At 42.7% G+C, this 19056-nt stretch overlaps 1 protein-coding gene across 1 annotated transcript; it reads right to left on the reverse strand.

Annotated features, from left to right (window-relative positions):
- Nucleotides 1-1015: 1015 nt before the first annotated feature.
- On the reverse strand, nt 1016-2417 carry LOC110629539 (trans-resveratrol di-O-methyltransferase). Its single transcript, XM_021776558.2, has 2 exons — nt 1609-2417; nt 1016-1495 (listed from the first exon to the last, which is right to left on the reverse strand). The coding sequence occupies exons 1-2, from the start codon at nt 2023-2025 to the stop codon at nt 1199-1201; spliced, it is 714 nt and encodes a 237-aa protein (XP_021632250.2). The 5' UTR covers nt 2026-2417; the 3' UTR covers nt 1016-1198.
- Between the last annotated feature and the right edge of the window lie 16639 nt (nt 2418-19056).

The following is a 19056-nucleotide window of genomic DNA, read 5'->3' on the forward strand; positions in this document are numbered from 1 at the left end:
AAAAAATAGCTCATTTCTAAATTTTTTTAATATGTATTGTCTGTCTATTTTATAATAACACAATTGATTTTTTTTTGTATCACAAATATTTTACATTCCTTAATTTTTATAAAACTCATTATTTTTTACTTCAAAAATAAAAATTTTGTTATAAATAAAAGAAAAAAAATAGCTTAAAATTGTTTTGTAAATCTTAGTTAAATTTCATAGAATTGAAAATTTCTATTTGAAAGTTTTATGTTCTCCATTTGAAAACTGACATATATAAATAAATAACGCCATTTTTTAGTTTCCATCATTTTTTTTAAAAAAAAATTATTAATATTTTTTTTTATCAATGATAAGAGCAAACAAAGCAAAACTCCTAGACCTGAAGAAAGAACGAGGCCAATGACGGGAAGGCAGTGAGGTTGGTTACACAGAGAAAAAGACAGTCTCGACCCACCACCACTTAGGCCAGAGGAGAACCTGCTTGGAAAACACCATATATAGCCAACAAGGGACCCACCACTTCACCACCACCTAGGCCAGAGGATAACCTGCTTGGAAAACACCATATATAGCCAACAAGGGAAATGAGATGCATGTACTGTAGCACCTACTGCCTGACAAGCTTCTGCTCCTTAGAGCACCACCTCTCACCCACTACTTGAAAACCCCTACCGAGCACAAAAGTAAGGATTTCTGCAGATTTAAAACCACAAACCAAAGAAAACTAAAGAAAAGAAAAACAGCAGTAAAAAACATGCCCCTCTCATCAAGCATCGCTGTCCCGAAAAAAAAAATTGAAATCCATAGAAACAACTCTAACCGGTGGTAGAGATCAATGCACAGTCGGGTAGAGAGAGAGGGATCTCTCTGCCCAAAAAGGCAGAGGAAACCTCCTACTAAGGCAAGGAAGACATCCAAGAAACTTTCTTTATAGACTCAAGTAAGGTTTAGGTTGTTAAGTACCTACAATATTATTGATGGATAAATGATCAAGGAGGAGCAAAGAAGACCAAATATTGAAGACTGTTGGAAGCTTGAACCATGAAGATTATTAGAGCTTAGCATTATTAGACTTTGTGAAGAATGACAATAGGGATATTGAACTAAACAACGCATTTTGTATCAACCAAGAAATGAAAACATCAGAGACCTAAAATATAAATTGAAAATAAAGATAAGACTAATGAAGCTTGATAATTAAACTAAACTAAGGATAAACTTCAATGATGGATCTTAAACCCAGCACGGGGCTTATCTTATGATAACTAAAACCAGCATCAGAAAAGAGTTTTGCCCATTCTTTTTCATTCCTCTCTTTACCAGTAAGTAAGACCATCATCAGCATATCAAAGAAGAGTTGTGTTTCAGGGAAGTCATCATCTCTTTTGTGGTTCTCTATCATCATGTCTATGATAATCAACTTCCCTCCTCTGCCTTTAATGGCTTCTTTGCATCTCTTCAGTATCTTCACACATTCTTCGTCACTCCAGTCATGCAATATCCACTGTCCATCATTTGCCCATTAAAGAAAAGCATAAAAAATATTAATTTAGTTATTGAATGCCAAAAGCTATTGGTTTGCCTCCAACAACAGAGAAAGGAGAGGGTCAGGTTTACCTTGAGTAAAATTGCATCGGTAGGAGGAATTTCATCAAACATGTCGCCTCCAACATATTTCAAGTTGTGAGTGCCTTGCAGACCAGCCACTACATGTGGGAGATCAAACACAGTGCAATCCAAATCGGGGAATGATTTAGCTATGGCTTTGGCCAGAGTCCCTGTTCCACCACCAACATCAACCAATGACTTCAACCCCTCGAACACCCCCTTGAACTCATTGATCAGCACTTGCGTAACCAGCCTAGCATCACTAGCCATTGCTTCGTTAAAGAAATTGTTGAGATTCGGTTCGTGTCCATGATACTCCCAAAATGTCTTCCCATGAGCTGTATTAAATGGAGTAACATCGTCGTTTAGGAACCAAGTGCTCATATAATGCCATGGTCCTGTTAAAATAGGATCAAGCATGGCCATCAAGAATGGTGCCACACTCAAGGGGTTGTCCTTGAGGAGGAGCTGAGATGCATTGGTGAGAACATACCCTTCTTCTTCATCATTTTCACTGATTTTTGCTCAAGCAAAAAAGCCAGAGTGAACCAAAATGCGCATTAGGCGAGGGATGCAACGAGATTTGGCTGGGTGGACAGGCAAAGCAGAAATGAGGTGGGAAAGGGAGATGGGTTTGCCATGGCGCTGGATTACATCTGGGATTCCTAATTGAACTGCACATTTAAGGGACATGGAGTTGATGAAATTGAAGATGTGATTCCATACATGTGCTTGAGCTTCAAGAAGCTCAGCATCACCCAAATTAATCATCTTGAAGAGGTGCTTGTGACAAGTTTGCTATGGTAGATGTGCAATGCCTAGTACGCTATATATAGAGTGATGCTGGTCCAGGTATTTGGATTGAAAAATCAAAGTATAGGATTATATAATTGAAATATTAAATAAATTATTTTTATGAATAAAACTCGATCAACTTTATGTTAAATTTATATCATGCGTTTTGCTGACACTCCGTCATTACCAATAAAAAAAATAATTATTCATTCCCGCTTGATGCAGGAAAAAATACTTAAAAAAACTGGGCATTTCCTTAATTTTGAAATATATAAGAAAAATACTTATATGAATTTATGTAGATTTAGCTTTTCGTTTGTATACAAAAAATAATTTATATTTAAAAATATTTTTTATAAAAAAAATTTCATAAAAAATATTTTTTAATGAAATAATTTATTTTTTATTATTTAATTTTAATTTAAAAATAAATTTTATTAATAAATTTATATATGAAAATTTTTATAAAAATTTCAATATATAAAAATGACTTTATTTTTTAAAAAAGTAAAATCATTTTCTTTAAAATGATTTATTTTTTAAAAAAATAAAATCATTTTCTTTAAAATGATTTATTTTTTCTTTTAATTAAAAAATATTTTTCGTTAACTACATTTTTTAAATACTCTAAATATAAAAAACTACATAAAATAATTTTTTGAAAAATATTTTCTGCGACACAAGAGAATCTTATAATGTAAATATAATATGAAACTCTATATTTTTATACTAGTTCATATTGATCTTATTTAAATAAGAAGATTTTTTTACTAAGGTTTGGTCAGTAATGGAGGAGTAGACGATAGCACGGTGAACAATAGGCAATGAAGAGCTCAACCAACAAAAAAGGGGTGACAAGCTGATAGCGATAGAGGGGTAATGATACAAACTGCTCAATCTTTTCGGAGAGCAATCGATGATGGCATGACTCATGAGCAATCGACAACAACATGTCTCATTTGCATGCATGAGGAGAGACTGAGAGAAGATGAATTTCAGTTTCAGAGAGTAATTGATAACAACATGACTCGTGAGCAATAACGACGGCGTTGCATTTGTGAGTGTGAGGAAAGACTGAGAGAAGATAGATTTTGATTTCAGAGAGTAATTAATGACGGCGTTGTGTCTGCGTACATGAGGAGAGACTAAGAGACCATGCGTGAGGATCTGAAATCTGAATCGTGACCTAACGGCAATGTACGCAGTGCATATTAGTGTAGCTAATAAAATAACAGTATTGTCTCCTCTTTGGTTCGGTTTGGTTCAATCAAAAAATTTTTGATCAAAATCAAACCGAACTGAAATCGTTCATTTTTTAAAAAATACAAATCGAATCAAATTGAACTATAAATAAAACCTAAGTGAATTTCTAAAATTGATTGATTCGATAAGTTATTTCGGTTTAAGCCTAATATTGCTTACCCTATCTTCAGCTTCTTTGGCATACCTATCCTCCTACTTTTCATCTATATCTAACTCATTAATGCCATCAAATCAACCAAGATCATCAAAAGATATGTATTCAATCTCATTGTTATTACTTTGGTCACTTTCTTTTGTTTCTATATGATTTTCCACGCCATCAATAATTTTCTCTACAATTGAAACATCATTCTCACTTTCATTTTCATTTTCCCTTAGCTCAATACTATCCCATCCTGCATGACTTACTCTAGTTTCATGTCCTAAAGGATCTCCCAAAATCATCATTAAATAATCCAATATCTAGAAGATCATCATTATTAATTGAGTTGTTTTGCAAAATTAATAAATAAAATTAATAAATAAATTAAAATTAAAATTAATCCCCCAAAATCATCATTAAATTAAAATTTATAAAATTAATAAATAAATTAAATTATTTAAAAATCGGCTGAATAAAAACTTAAATCACTTTCACTTGTTTATTAAACAAATTAAACCTGGACTTATTATTAATATAAGACGCGAGTGCAATTCAATCTCTAAAAAATTTGATAAATTAAATAAAATTTAGCTCGATTTAATTTATTTATGCTATTAAAATTATTATTAAGTTTCAATATTTTACCTAAATTAATTATTTATTCTCCATTTCATAATCATTTAATTAAAAAAAGTTTTATTTCGTAAATGTAAAAATCATTTTAATCGAATAATTAAGAAATAAAGAATAAAAATTAAATTTAACAAAATAAAGGACCTATAGTAATTCATCCCTATTTAAAACTAATACTTTGCACGCTAGCACGCATCCTGCCAAATTATAGTATTAATTTCCTTTTAACTTATTAATTAAATTTGATGATTAAGTGAAACTGATGATCTGAGATCCAATAGAATAGGGTTTTACAACGGTTTTTGTATTGAAGAATAAAGCTTGGTCCCTCTCTCTAGAGGGGTATCCCTTTTATCCTTTCTTTCTGCTTGCTGGTGACGTATAACGGCTCTCCCATGATTGGGCCACGCGTCTCTGCCATACAGATATGGGCGTACGAGGATATCAGGCGCCTGCTCCATGCGTAACGGCCTCTGATTCTCCCCCGTGCGTACGCTCGAGCGGATCTGCCAGGCTGTATGACGAGTCTCGTTCTGGATTCTGGGCTGGGCCGAGAGCTGGGTTGGACGCTGAACCCAGGAGGAGAAGGAATCCATGGGAAGGTTATACGGGCTGGGCCGATCTCGATGAGGAAGAATCTGGTGGAGTCCGGCCTCAGGGGTCTGATGATCTGGCCTTGTTTTGAGAGGGCGTGCCGGCCTTCCTTTCATGGGCCGTGGCCGTAATCTAGGCCCAGGATTGGGGGTAGGGAAATCTAGCGGTCATCAATTGCCCCTTCACCTTCTTGGCAGTTATTGCTCTGACTGCCGAGGGGGTGAATATCGAGAACCATTATGACCGCGCCTGTTCGCGTACAGATGCCTTCATAACTCCCTTTCATCTTTTTGTCATTCATCACTTCTTGAATCCTATCTGCCTCTTTCCCTTTCTGGCCTTTCCTTACCTCTTTGATACTCTGCTCTTCTTTACTTTCCTGTCATTATCGCCTGGACATGCTTCTTTTTTCCTTTTCCATGAACATCTTTTAAAGATCCTGACATCGTGGGCCTAGAGTCTAGAGTTACTTTGCGCTAAGACTTCAGATTTTGAGTATATATCAGTGTTGACTCCTCTTCACTTCTAGGCCCTTTGTCGGAGAAAGGGAGTCTTTCCTTCCAGCCCTCTGTCTGTTTCCTTCTTCCAGCGAGATTCTCCTATTTTTTCTGCAAAGGATCTATTCGACGCCTTCTTCAAACGGATTGAGGTGAGCCTGGGGCTTCATTGCTTTGTTGCCCCAGGGGTTTGCTTTAATCTTGCTTTCATTATCTTGACAAAAGATTATCCTGACTTGTCTCTGTTTGGAACTTTTTGCAGTATCTGAGATAAAGATGGGTCAGTCCAAACCTCTTGAAAATCTGATATTACCTCGAGGGAGTCTGAAGGTTGCTTCCGAGGTCCTCCTAGTAGGGCAGTTGATGGGTGGAGCCATTTGGCAGGTTGTTGAAATTGTTTTACCCGGATCGTCTGGCTGGCCTCCTCCTCTGGTTACTGTTCGAGCTCCAAAGAGGCTATGGGCTGTTGAGGGGTCTGTTTTGACTTTTCCTTCCTTCAAGAAGGAAATTTTCCCGATGTCCTTGTTGTCTGCTTTTGATATAAATGGAGGTGGCGAAAATGATCAATTTATTGTCCCCTTTGGTGTGGAGTACCTGTATTATGAGAGGCAGAGATCTGCTGCACTCAGTCAAGCTTCCGTCGATGCCTTCGAACATATGCTCTGTGATCTTCTTAAAGCCGTAACTCGAAGACTTATGTTTTTCATGCGTGACATACGAACAACATATAATATCTGAGCTTGTTCGTATGTACCGTGCATCACATTTGGGCAACCGAATGTTTACCTATAGGGGAACAGTGAGAAATGCTTATGGGAATCAACTTATTCAGTTCCCCTATAATAACGAAGCAGGGCTCGACCGACCTACAGAGCTCATTTTCCGTATTCAAGAGTTCCTCTGTATCAAAAACTAGGATAGTGTGATAGGTGATAGTGATGTAAACGTAGACGATGTATCTGGTCATGTAAATCCTCTAAGGATAGCTTTTTATTCTGTAATGTGGGTATTTGTAACGTGCTATACTGAAACTTTCGTTTTTTCGTTCATATCCGAACTGTTCCTTCTTTATTATGAATGAGATGTTGAGGCTGTTTTCTTCGTGGTTTTCTCTGAGAAGTCTACGATATTGTTTTTTTTTTCTTTTTGCCTTTTAATTGATCCGACCTAGAATCCACTTGACTAGTCTGAGTTTTCAGTTTACTCTTTCCGAGCTGTACCAACCGACCTACGAGCTCGCTTTCGGTTTACTTTATCCCAGCGAGACTAACCGACCTGTGAGCTCTGTCTGCGTTCAATGAGCTGAGCTCTAAGTTCCCTTAGCTTTCAATTTACTTTTTCCGAGCTGGACTAACCGACCTGTGAGCTTTGCTTTTAATCAATGGGTTGAGCTTCTGACCCATAACTTTGTAGGATTCCGAGGCGTCTTCATCACTTCGTTCTGGGCTCCTGGCCTTTGCTTAATGATGATCCTTCTTAGGTGATAGGCTGATCTGACCTTTATCATGCTTCCCCCTGGTTGTCTCCTTGGGTCTTTCTATGACTTACTCTTTTTCCTTAGTTTTTACTGCCTGAGCGGTGATGATGTGCATTTTGCGTGTCAGGTCGTCCTGAGGGAGAGATTCGACTGGAGCTCGGTTTTAAGGTTTTGACAACTTGAGTTTGTTTTATGCAGATAGCGTGTGGGCCTTCGGCTGATGGGCTATTGTCGTGGGCCTGGCCCTTTGTAGGGGTGGAGAAGCCCAGTGGTCATCTCCTTGCCCCTTTACCTTCTCGCCGGTTATTATCTAACCGTTGAGAGGGTAAACTTCGAGAGCAATTAATGATCGCGCCGCTCCAAGACAAAACTGCTCAGAACAACGTTTCATCTCATTATTGCCTTTCACTTCGAATTCTCCTTGTCTTCTGAAGAAACTCGCTCTCTGTTTTCCTGCAACTTCTTCTGCTTTGTCCACCCTATTGCGTTTTCAGGTACGCTTCTTTGTTCTTCCATGGAGGGTCCAAAGCTCCCGGATGTCGCTAATCTTAGGTCGCATATCACTTCTTCTACCATAAATAAACATATTTCTCGGAGGTATTTAGATACTCCGCTTTATCTTATTCGAGCTCCTTTCCAAAATGAAAGGATAGTTCTTCCAAACCCTCCCCCCCTGGTTTGATGGATCCCCAGAGGGGGCGTTGTATAGTCTTTTTCCTCAAATAGAGGGATTTCGGTCTACCTTTCCTTTTTACTCCTTTTTTTGTCGAGGTTTTCCAATACTTCGGAGTAACCCCCCGGATGTTATCCCCAAATTCTATTCTGTTCATGAGTTGTTTCGAATCCATCTGCCGAAGCTGGGGTTTCACACCCACGGCCTGTCTGTTCGTCACTTTCTTCCGTCTCGTTAGGGCAGTTCAGAATTTCTATTATTTTTCCCCCCGTAGTGGGTTGTCACTTTTCACGGGCTACAAGGATTCTATAAAGGGATGGGTTGAGAATTTCCTTGTGGCGGAGCTGAAATTAGAATCCGCTTTATCATGGGAAGTGGATCTAAGTTGGGAGGATGTTCCTCCAGGCTGCAATGACCTGCCCCGATTGAGCCTTATTGAGCAGGTGGGGTTGCTTCGACTGACTTCTGTTGAGAGGAAGTATGACGTCGAGAAGTGTATGTTCGTGTCTAATCTTAGGGATATTCGGGACACGGGTATAGTGCCTCGTCCAGCGATTCCGTTTCTTCTTTGTAAATGATATTATAAAATGCGCTAATCCTTTATAGTTTCGTGTTTTTGCAGCTTCTAACGTTAAAATGGAAGAGATCAAGCATCCGAAGAACTTAGTCCTGTCTCGGGATAATATGCATGCAATTTTCGATGCCCTCCGGGCTGGGCGTTCGGTGCCTGAGGTTGCTGCAGAGGTGGCTCAAGTTGCTTCTTCCAAGAAAGTTAGCCGACCTCCTACCAAGGCTTCCTCTCGAGATCCGAAGCTAAGCTCTCTAGGCTCTAAGTCATCTCGGCCATCTAGTCGTGGCAAGTCGGCCTTGACTATTAAGCCTACTGAAGAGTCTAAATCTGCTCAAGCTTCTTCAGAGGGTGTGAGGGAAGTTTCTCTAGCCATTGTGGAGCAGACCGAGGTCGTTGAACAAGCACAGTTGGGTCTTGCTCATTCTTCTGAGGAGGTTTCAGGGGGAAAATTTAAGTCCCCCATTACCGAGGATGAGGAGGCCTCTGGGAAGGGAAAAGAGATCGTCCTTGTGGAGGATGACGTCTTGGAGGCGCCTGCCAAGGATGCCCCTGCCCCTGTGGGGGTCAGGTCTGAGTCTGGAGACTCCGTAGGGAAAACCGGTGACAAGCGTCTAGCCCCTCATGGAACATCTGCCCCTCCTCCTGCCCAGAAGAAGCCCAGGGTTTCCAAAGGATCTTCTCCTGCCCTTCCTCCTATTGGGAAGGGAAAAAATGTTCCTGTTGTACCTCTATTGTCTTCTACTGACAACGATACTCTGAACGTAGCGGACATCACTTCTCAATCTCCGGCCAATGCCGTCGTCGAATTTCTTAGAGAACGGATGTTCGGCGGAGCTACAGAGGCCTCGGATCCACGCCTGCTTCCCCTTACTGGTTTTTTAGCCAGTTCTACCAAGGAGCAAGCGTCCTTTCGATCCCGATCTCGTGAAGAGCTCGGGAATACTATCAGGGAGATGCTTTTGATGGTAAATTATTTTTCTCTCTCTTTTGGTCTTCTTTATTTCTTTCTTTTGATGGTTGTCCTCCCTTACTAGGTGACGGGTCTTTTTATGGAGGTGGACGCTCGCGACCACTCCCTCCGAGAGTCCGTGGATCGCCGGATTGAAGAGGCGCACCTGGAGGAGAATATATCTGCCACCAATGACGCCAGAGGCAATCTTATAGCTGCCCGGGAACATTCCCAGTCCCTCCAGGCGGAGTTGCACTCTGGGTTGGAGGCCCTTAAAAGAGCTGAAGACAAAGCGGCTGAGGCAGCAGAGCACACCAAATCCCTAGAAGCAGAGCTGTCTCGTACTCGCAGGGTTCTCAAGGAGTCTGATGAGAGGACAGCTGAGGTGGAAGTTCGTTGTGTAGAAGTTTTAAAGCAGCTGTCCTCTATGACAGCGGCTCTTCAGGAAAGAGATGAGGCTGTAATTCAGAGGAATGAAGTCCAGTGCCAATATGAAGCCTTAAAGGCTGATTCTGAAGGACTTCAAGTTCGCCTGAATGAGGTGAATGCTCAGAAGGAGAGGGCTCTAGCTCGGGTGGAAGTCCTTGAGCAGGAGCTGAGCACGAGCTCTGAACGTATCAGAGTCCTGGCTTCATCGACGGAGGAGTCCCAACTTCGCCATCAACAGCTTAACCATGAAGTCAGGACTTTGGAACGTAAATGTTCAGCCCTGCTTAAGGTGGTGAAACATGCTGAAGGCAAGGTCCTGCTAGAATGCGAGAGGTGTCTAGTGGAATATCAGGAGTCGGAGGAGCTGAAAAGAAAGATTGAGCAGCCCTGTGAAGCTCAACTTCAGGACTACAAGGATTCTCCTGAGTTGAAGGCATTTATAGCTGAGGCCTATGAATCACATCTTGATGAATATAAAGCCTCTGCAGACATGAAATCTGCTGTTCTTCGAAAAGCCTTCCGCATGTATGTAACTGGTTACAATCGCGGTATAAGAGAGGCTAGACACGCTCCTGATACTCCTCTGGCAAAGCTTCGTATGGCCGAAGTGGACTCTGATGGTGAGCCGGTGTTGTATGGAGAAGATGATTTCCCTATGCCTAGAGGGGACTGTCGTGTTGGAGGCCCGTCAGCTGTATCTTCTGAAGAAGAATCCGAGCCGGATGGGGAGGACATGGGAGCCCTTGAATCTGAAGGAGGTGACCCCGAATCTGAAGGGGAGGACCTCAATCCAGGGTTGGAGATTGCCCCTGTTGTTGATACTGAGACATCTGACCCCAAGGATGCCGGGCTTCCTCTAGATGTAGTTGTAAATAAACATAATGTAGGCGAGGATGTTCTTACAAATGTAAGTCCTTTAAGGACTATCTTTCCTTCAACCTCGTCCGACAAGTAGATTGTAACAGCCCTGTATTCTTAATGAAATTTTAATTTCTTTTTACTTGAACTATTTTTCGCTTTATAATTTATCTCTCCTTCTCGTAACTGTAATGCTTATACTGTATATTTTGATTCATAAGCTTTTTCTGAACTAGATTAGCCTTTAGTTATGAGCTCGATTCTTAGCTAACTGTCTGATCTCATGAGAAGTCAGGTCACATACCTTCTAATGGTGATTAACAGGGCTGCCTTTTTGCTTTTAGTTCTGACTTGTCAGGAAATGAAGTTGAGGTCCTTTCTTCCCATATTGCCCCCTTTACCTCCTCAACTTTTCATTATATGGGTGGTGAGGGGGTAAATCCTTAAACTCTGCATATGCTTGCGTGGGCTTATTTTAAATGACTTTTCCTTTCTTCTTGGTTATGAGCGCGGTCCTCCGTCTTCATTTGCTTTCCTCTATGTTTTCGAGCGTTTTCATGTGGCGAGTCTATCCGAGTTGGGAGCTCGGCTCTTTACTCTTTACTTATGCTTTTATACTTATGGCCTGTGATGTTTCTCATATCCCTGGGTGTTTTTCGGGCTATTTGCTGTCTCGACCTCTTTCTAGGCTAGATGAGCCAGCTTAGCGTCAGCGATCATTTCTCGATTTTAGTGCCTCTTGGTTATAGTGTTCCGAACTCCTTCGGGAGGTCGGAATTTGGCCTTTCTTTGGTAGCCTTTGGACTCATCTTTCTTGTGAGGTCGGAACTGTATTTTTATGAATTGTCTCTGCACATGATATGGGGAATTTTTGCTTTAAAGATGGTCTTAAGGCCTTCTCCAGCTGTTTTTTACTTTGTTTTCCCGGGAGTTCTTAGGGGATCCCGGTCTTCTTTGTATTTCCGGGACGACCTCGAGGCCTTGCCGGCTGTTTTTGATCCAGGAGATCTTACGGGATCCTGGTCATTTTTGTATTTCCGGGATGACCTCGGGGCCTCGCCGGTTGTTTTTTGCTTTGTTTTCCCGGGAGTTCTTAGGGGATCCTGGTCTTCTTTGCATTTTCGGGACGACCTCGGGGCCTCGCCGGCTGTTTTTGCTCCAGGAGATCTTACGGGATCCTGGTCATTTTTGTATTTCCGGGATGACCTCGGGGCCTCGCCGGTTGTTTTTTGCTTTGTTTTCCCGGGAGTTCTTAGGGGATCCCGGTCTTCTTTGCATTTCCGGGACGATCTCGGGGCCTCGCCGGCTGTTTTTGCTCCAGGAGATCTTACGGGATCCTGGTCATTTTTGTATTTCCGGGATGACCTCGGGGCCTCGCCGGTTTTTTTTGCTTTGTTTTCCCGGGAGTTCTTAGGGGATCCCGGTCTTCTTTGCATTTCCGGGACGACCTCGGGGCCTCGCCGGCTGTTTTTGTTCCAGGAGATCTTACGGGATCCTGGTAATTTTTGTTCCGGGGTGACCTCGGGGCCCCGCCGGCTGTTTGTGCTCTCAATTTGGTTTGTGGTGTCAGGAAATCTAGTGGATCCTGTACACCTACCTTTCTTTTTCGTGGAGGAATATTATTCATGATAATAAAGATAATCTCGTTGTGTAAATAACTTGTCTCCTTCATATTTATCAGAATACAATATTTTTCTTTACAACTATATCAGGGGAAATACCTCTTTAGGTGTTGAATATTCCAAGCGTGGGACTCATGGTTCCCTTGCATATCTTCAATCCGGTATACTCTTGGCCGGACTACTTTTGTTACCTTGAACGGGCCTTCCCAGGTCGGTGCTAGCTTGCCAGCTGCCGCCCTTTTTCCTGTGGCTTTCAGGTTTCTTAAGGCCAGGTCTCCCACTTTCAAGCTTCTTTCTCTGGCCTTTTGGTTGTAGTATCGTGCTGCCCGTTGTTGATAGGCGGCAGTTCGGATTTGAGCTTCTTCCCTGATTTCCTCAAGGGCATCCAGGTTGCTTCTTAGCTTGTCATCGTTAGTGCTTTCACTAGCAAATTGGACTCGATGAGTAGGAATCTGCAACTCAACTGGGACTACGGCCTCTGTACCATAGGCAAGTGCAAAGGGCGTTTCTTTAGTGGGTGCTCTAGGGGTGGTTCGGAGTGCCCACAGGATGCTGTTGAGCTCTTCTGCCCAATTTGTCTTTGCCCCATCTAGTCGCTTTTTTAATCCTTGTAGGATGGCTCTGTTGGTGACCTCTGTTTGGCCGTTAGTTTGAGGATGAGCCACGGAGGAGAATTTATGCCAGATACCCATGTTCGTTGTGAAAGCTCTGAAGGTGCTGCAATCAAACTGTCTACCATTATCTGAAATAAGCACTCTGGGTACACCAAATCTGCAGATGATATGTCCCCACACAAAATCTATCATCTTTCGAGCTGTAATTGTGGCTATTGCTTTTGCCTCTGGCCATTTTGAGAAGTACTCTACAGCCACCACTACAAATTTCCTCTACCCCGTAGTCTTGGGGAAAGGTCCCAGGATGTCAATTCCCCATTGCGAGAAAGGCCATGGACTGGATATGCTAGCTTGAGGAGTGGCTGGAGTTTTGATGGCATTAGCAAATCTCTGGCATAAGTCGCATCTTCGGACGAACTCTTCTGCTTCTTTTTTAACAGTGGGCCAATAATACCCTTGCCTGAATACTTTATTAGCTAACGTCCCTCCTCCCTCGTGGGCTCCACACATGCCTATATGTATTTCTTCCATCACCTTCGTAGCCTCTTCTGGGCTCACACATCGGAGCCACGGACTAGACTTTCCTTTTCTGTATAAGGTCCCCCTTATCGCTTGGTAGTTAGCGGCACGAGCTGCTATCTTTTTGGCTTCATCTTTATCCTCGGGGAGTTTACCTTTCTCCAGGTATTCTAAGTAAGGGGTCATCCAAGTCGGGTTCTGTTCCACCTGCAATATCGTGTTAGTTTTATTAAAAGCAGGTATATGGACATGTTGTATGTACACTTCATCTGGAAGCTGTTCCAATTCTTCTTTGGATAATCGGCTAAGCAGATCTGCTTCCTCATTTTCCTCTCGGGGTATTCTTTGAAATCTGATGGTTACTCCTCGACTTGTGAGCTCGGCTTCTAAAGTTTTTACTTTAGCCAGGTAATTTTGCATAATGGGGTCTCTAGCCTGATACATCCCTGTTACTTGGTTGATCACCAGCTGAGAGTCACTGTTTATCTCGAGGTCGGTTACTCCCACTTCCAGCGCCACCAATATCCCATTTATCAGGGCCTCATATTCTGCCACATTATTCGAGGCTTTGAACTCTAGACGTAAGGCGTAACATACCTTAAAATCCTCTGGCCCCTTGAGCATTATTCCAGCACCACTGCCCTCAGTGCCTGATGCTCCGTCTACATACAACTTCCAGTTAAATTCTGTATGAGGCTCCCCCTCACATTCCTTTCCTGCTATCCCTGAGGACGATCCTCTCTACTCCCCGTTGAATGTGCATTCTGCTATGAAGTCAGCCAAGGCTTGAGATTTTATAGCTGTCCTAGGTCGATACTCTAGGCAGTAAGGGCTGATCTCTACGGACCAAGCCAACATCCGACCTGAAGTTTCCGGCCTGCGTAAAATCTTCTTTAAGGGTTGGTCTGTCATCACGACTCCTTGGTGGCCTTCCAAATAAACTTTGAATTTCCGGACTGCTAGCAATAGGGCGTAAGCAATTTTTTCAATGTTCGAATATCTGACCTCGGTATCTCTGAGTACCTTGCTGACGTAAAAAATGGGTTTCTGCTCCCCTTCTTCCACCCTGACTAATACTGCGCTGACTGCTTGTTCTGAGGCTGCCAAGTATATCAGAAGTTCTTCTCCTTTCATAGGACTACTGAGCACGTGGGGCGAGCTGAGATATCCTTTAAGATCTGCGAAGGCCTTTTGGCAGTCTTCTGTCCATTCAAAGTTTGGCACCTTCCTCAATTTTTTGAAAAATGGTAAGCATTTTTCTGCTGACCTTGACATGAATCGGTTGAGTGCTACTACTCTTCCGGTTAGTCTTTGGACGTCCCTTACACAGGTCGGCTCTGGCATTGTCAATATGGCTTCTACCTTCTCCGGGTTAGGCTCGATGCCTTTTCCGCTCACCATGAATCCCAAGAATTTTCCTCCTCTAATAAAGAAAGCACATTTTGCTGGGTTCAATTTCATTCTGTACTAGTTTAATACCCCGAATACCTCCTTTAAATCTGCTATGTGATGTTGGAAATTTGGGCTTTTGACCACCATATCATCTACATAAACTTCTACATTTCTGCCAATCTGGTTTTTGAAGATTTTATTCATCAATTGTTGGTAAGTTGCCCCGGCATTCCTCAATCCGAATGGCATAGCTCTGTAGCAATAAGTTCCATCTTCAGTTATAAACGAGGTATTTTCTTCATCCGACCTTTCCATTGGGATTTGATGATAACCAGACATAGCATCCAAAGAAGACATATAATCGAAACCGGCCGTAGAGTCAACCATTTTATTAATATCAGGAAGTGGATAACAATCTTTAGGGCATGCCTTATTTAGGTCAGTAAAATCTATGCACATCCTATATTTGCCATTGGCCTTTTTGACTAATACAGGATTTGCTAGCCACTGTGGGTACATAACTTCCCTAATAAAGCCTGCCTCCTCGAGTTTCTGCACCTCCTCCCTGGTGGCCTGCTGCTTCTCTCTTCCTACTACTCTCTTCTTCTGCTTTACTGGCTTGGCTTCGGGGAGTACATTCAGTTTGTGTGTCATTACTTTTGGGTCAATTCCAGGCATGTCGGAGGGCTTCCAAGCGAAACTAGACGCATGACCTCGGATCAGGGCCATGACTTCAGCTTTTTATTCTTCAGTGAGGTCGGCGTTGAGACTGAAGACCTTGTCTGCCTCTGCTTCTGATAAAGGGAAGATCTCTAGCTCCCCCACCGGTTCTGTCCTGGCTTCTGTTTTCTCATCCCGAACCTCTAGAACTTCCGAGTCAAGAGCCTTTTCAGTGGAGCTCGGTTCTGCTACTGTGGCTAAGTATACTGCTCTTGCCTCTTCCTGGCTGCCCCGGACTACTCCCACTCCTTCTTCTGTTGGAAATTTAAGCGCCAAATACCTGATATTGGTGACAGCTTCGAAGTTGAACAGCGCAGGCCTCCCCAGTATCACATTATAGCTCAACGAAAGTTTGACTACTAAAAATACCTCATGGTGAGTGCGAGTCCTAGGTGCTTCACCTAAGGTGAGAGCCAGCTTCACCTTTCCTTCTACGAGCACCGGTACTCCTCCGATCCCCTTGATTGGTGCCTAGTCTCGGATCAACTGTTCTTCCGGAATTCCCATCTGCTGAAAAACCCGGTATGGTAGCAAGTTGACTTTACTCCCATCATCCACTAAGACCTTCTTTACCCGATAATTGTGAATGACGGCTTCAATGACGAGTGCGTTATCATGGGGCATCTGAATACCCTGAGCATCTTCTGAAGAGAACGTGATGGTCATGGGAGAGTAGTCAACGATTTGCATGACCTCAGTACTACTGCTCTCGCCCTCCCGATTTCTCTTCTTCCCTCGGCGGCCCATCCGACCTCCCGTTCCTCCAACAATCATGTTGATGGTCCCACTGGATCCATCGTTCACTGGTCCAGTTCCTGTTCTCCTCGGCATCTGAACCGCCGGACTGGGTTGAGGCCTTTGTCCCTCTGATTTCTTCACAAAGTTCTTGAGATGCCCCCTCTTTATTAACCTCTCGATTTCTACTATCAACTGAAAGCAGTTATTGGTATCGTGGCCATGCGTCCGATGATACTGACAATATTTGTCAGGATTCCGTTGGTCTGCTTCCGACTTCATAGGTTTGGGCCACTGGAGGAATTCCTATCTTAGACAGCCATGAGCACCTCGGCTCTAGACGCATTTAGTGGAGTCGGCTTCTCAGGGACCCAAAGGGGAGGCAATCTTGTCTCATGGTCCCATGGAGGGGGAGGCCTTTGATCCTTTCGCTCCCAGGCCTGCTTGTATGGCTCGGGCCTCTTGCCGTGTTTCTTTTCATGTCTCTCCGGCCTCCTTTCTTCTGAGGCTTTTTCTTTTCCTGTCATCCCTTTGGCAAATCGGCTTGTTACTAAGGCGTCATCCTGCCTTATATACTTCTCCGCTCTTTTCATCAGCTCGGCCAAGGAAGTTGGAGGCTTCCTGCTTAAGGAACCAAAGAACTCGGCAGAGGTCGTTCCCTTTTGCATAGCTTCTACCGCCCTTCCTTCATCAAGTTCAGGAATCTGCAGGGCCTCCGTATTGAAACGAGCGACATACTCTCTGAGTGATTCGCCCCCTCTCTGTCTTATTGTCTCCAAGTAACTCGTCTTCCTCTCTGCTGGCACCCCGGCTATGAATCGACTGATGAAGCGAGTGGCTAGGTCTCCGAAACTTCTGATACTTCCAGCCTCAAGACTGTTGAACCACGCTCGCGCTGGTCCCGAGAGCGTCGTTGGGAACACTTTACACATTAAGGCATCTGACAGAGTTTGCAACTCCATGAAGGTCTTATAGTTCATGACATGCTCCCTCGGGTTACCAGCTCCGTCATAGGCCGCCATCGATGGCATCATAAACTTCTTAGGGACAGTCTCTTGCTGCACCCATTTTGAGAAAGGGGAGGAAGTAGGCAAAGAGGTTTGGCTTTGGTCTTTCTTACCTAGCTCGGCTAAGAGCTGTTCTCTCAATCTCTTCAACTTTTGGTCCACCTTCTCATCTTCCGGGCTGGGTTTTTTCTCCAGGTGGTATTCCTCCTCCTCTGCTTCAGTTCCCGTCCACCCGGTTGTTTCGGCGGAATAATTATCCACCTCCTCATTTTCTATCATCTCTCTCGCCCTCCTCGCATGGATTCGGGCCTCAGGTCCTTCCTCTTCCCCGGCTCTTCTCCCTTTTTCTCCGGTATCGCGGCTGCTGGTTTGAAGACGGTCAGGTGCAGGTCGGGGGTCATTGGTCTGGGGTTCCTCTACAACCGGGAGTGTATTTACTAGGGTGCTGAGGCCTCTTTGTTGCATTATCTGTCCCAACCAGTGAGCGGTATTTTGTAACTGGGAAGCCATATTTTGAAGATCCTGGTTAGACAGGGTAACAGCGGGAGTATTCCCTGCCAAACTTGGCGAGGGATTAAGGGGAACAGGCGTTTGGTTGTTTAATGTCGTAGGACTAGAAAAGGAGAAATGTTGCCCCTCTTGGGCAGAGCTTAGGTCATTTGGGACGTTAAGGTTACTTTCCTGGTGATTAGCCATCGTGGATCTCAGTGGGTTTTGTTAAGAGTGAAAACTCCGGTGATGAAAAGATCTCCGTCGTTTCCCACAGACGGCGCCAATTGATGATCTAAGATCCAATAGAATAGGGTTTTACTAGGGTTTTTGTATTGAAGAATAAAGCTTGGTCCCTCTCTCTAGAGGCGTATCCCTTTTATCCTTTCTTTCTGCTTGCTGGTGACGTATAACGGCTCTCCCATGATTGGGCCACGCGTCTCTGCCATACAGATATGGGCGTACGAGGATATCAGGCGCCTGCTCCATGCGTAACGGCCTCTGATTCTCCCCCGTGCGTACGCTCGAGCGGATCTGCCAGGCTGTATGACGAGTCTCGTTCTAGATTCTGGGTTGGACCGAGAGCTGGGTTGGACGCTGAACCCAGGAGGAGAAGGAATCCATGGGAAGGTTATACGGGCTGGGCCGATCTCGATGAGGAAGAATCTGGTGGAGTCCGGCCTCAGGGGTCTGATGATCTGGGCTTGTTTTGAGAGGGCGTGCGGGCCTTCCTTTCATGGGCCGTGGCCGTAATCTAGGCCCAGGATTGGGGGTAGAGAAATCTAGCGGTTATCAGAAACTATGAAAATAAAATAAAAACTCATTAATTTCACATGTATCTATATCCTAAAGTTCTAAATTGAATCATTTGATTTAAATTAATAAAATAAATAGTAAAAATGCATGAAAATGGCCTTTTCCCTCCTGTGTATATTACCAACTTGGGTTTGAAGCTTACTTTTTAAAAATATTTTAAAATTATAAATTAGATTTGCAAATCTCATATTGCACCGTAACGTTTGGAAAGAAAGAAGAAAGAGAAAAGAATCATGCTTAGAAATGATTGATGTGTTGATGGAAACGGCTCTATTGTGTTATTTTAAAATTTTAGATACTATTTGAATAAAATCTGAAATAAGAAATTATTGAGATTTAGAAAATTTTTATTTTTGTATTTATAAAAAATTAAATTTTGTATTTTGAATATACCTGTAAAATAGTTTTTTCTATTTCAAAAAAAATATTATAAAAAGGAAAATTAAAAATTATAAAGGTATGAATATAGTTTAATTTAATATTGAATTATTTATTATATAATCTTAAGAGTATATTGACTGAAGTATTGATTTTAGCATGAGGGAAATGTACAAATTATTAAGTGGATATTTATGATTTTTTAAATGGAAAATTGTGCTTGATAATTATTTTTAATTTAAATAAAGTAAAAAATATCAAATATAATGTGTAATTTAATTTAA

This window comes from Manihot esculenta, chromosome 13 (assembly GCF_001659605.2).
Source record: "Manihot esculenta cultivar AM560-2 chromosome 13, M.esculenta_v8, whole genome shotgun sequence".
Classification (NCBI taxonomy): Eukaryota; Viridiplantae; Streptophyta; class Magnoliopsida; order Malpighiales; family Euphorbiaceae; genus Manihot; species Manihot esculenta.

Bases quoted from the DNA above. Each gene is read 5' to 3' on its own strand.
- LOC110629539 (XM_021776558.2), bottom strand. From the start codon at position 2,025: ATGGCCATGCTTGATCCTATTTTAACAGGACCATGGCATTATATGAGC. The intron at 1,496-1,608 runs GTAAACCTGACC...AATGATGGACAG, and splicing joins CCGATGCAATTTTACTCAAG to TGGATATTGCATGACTGGAG.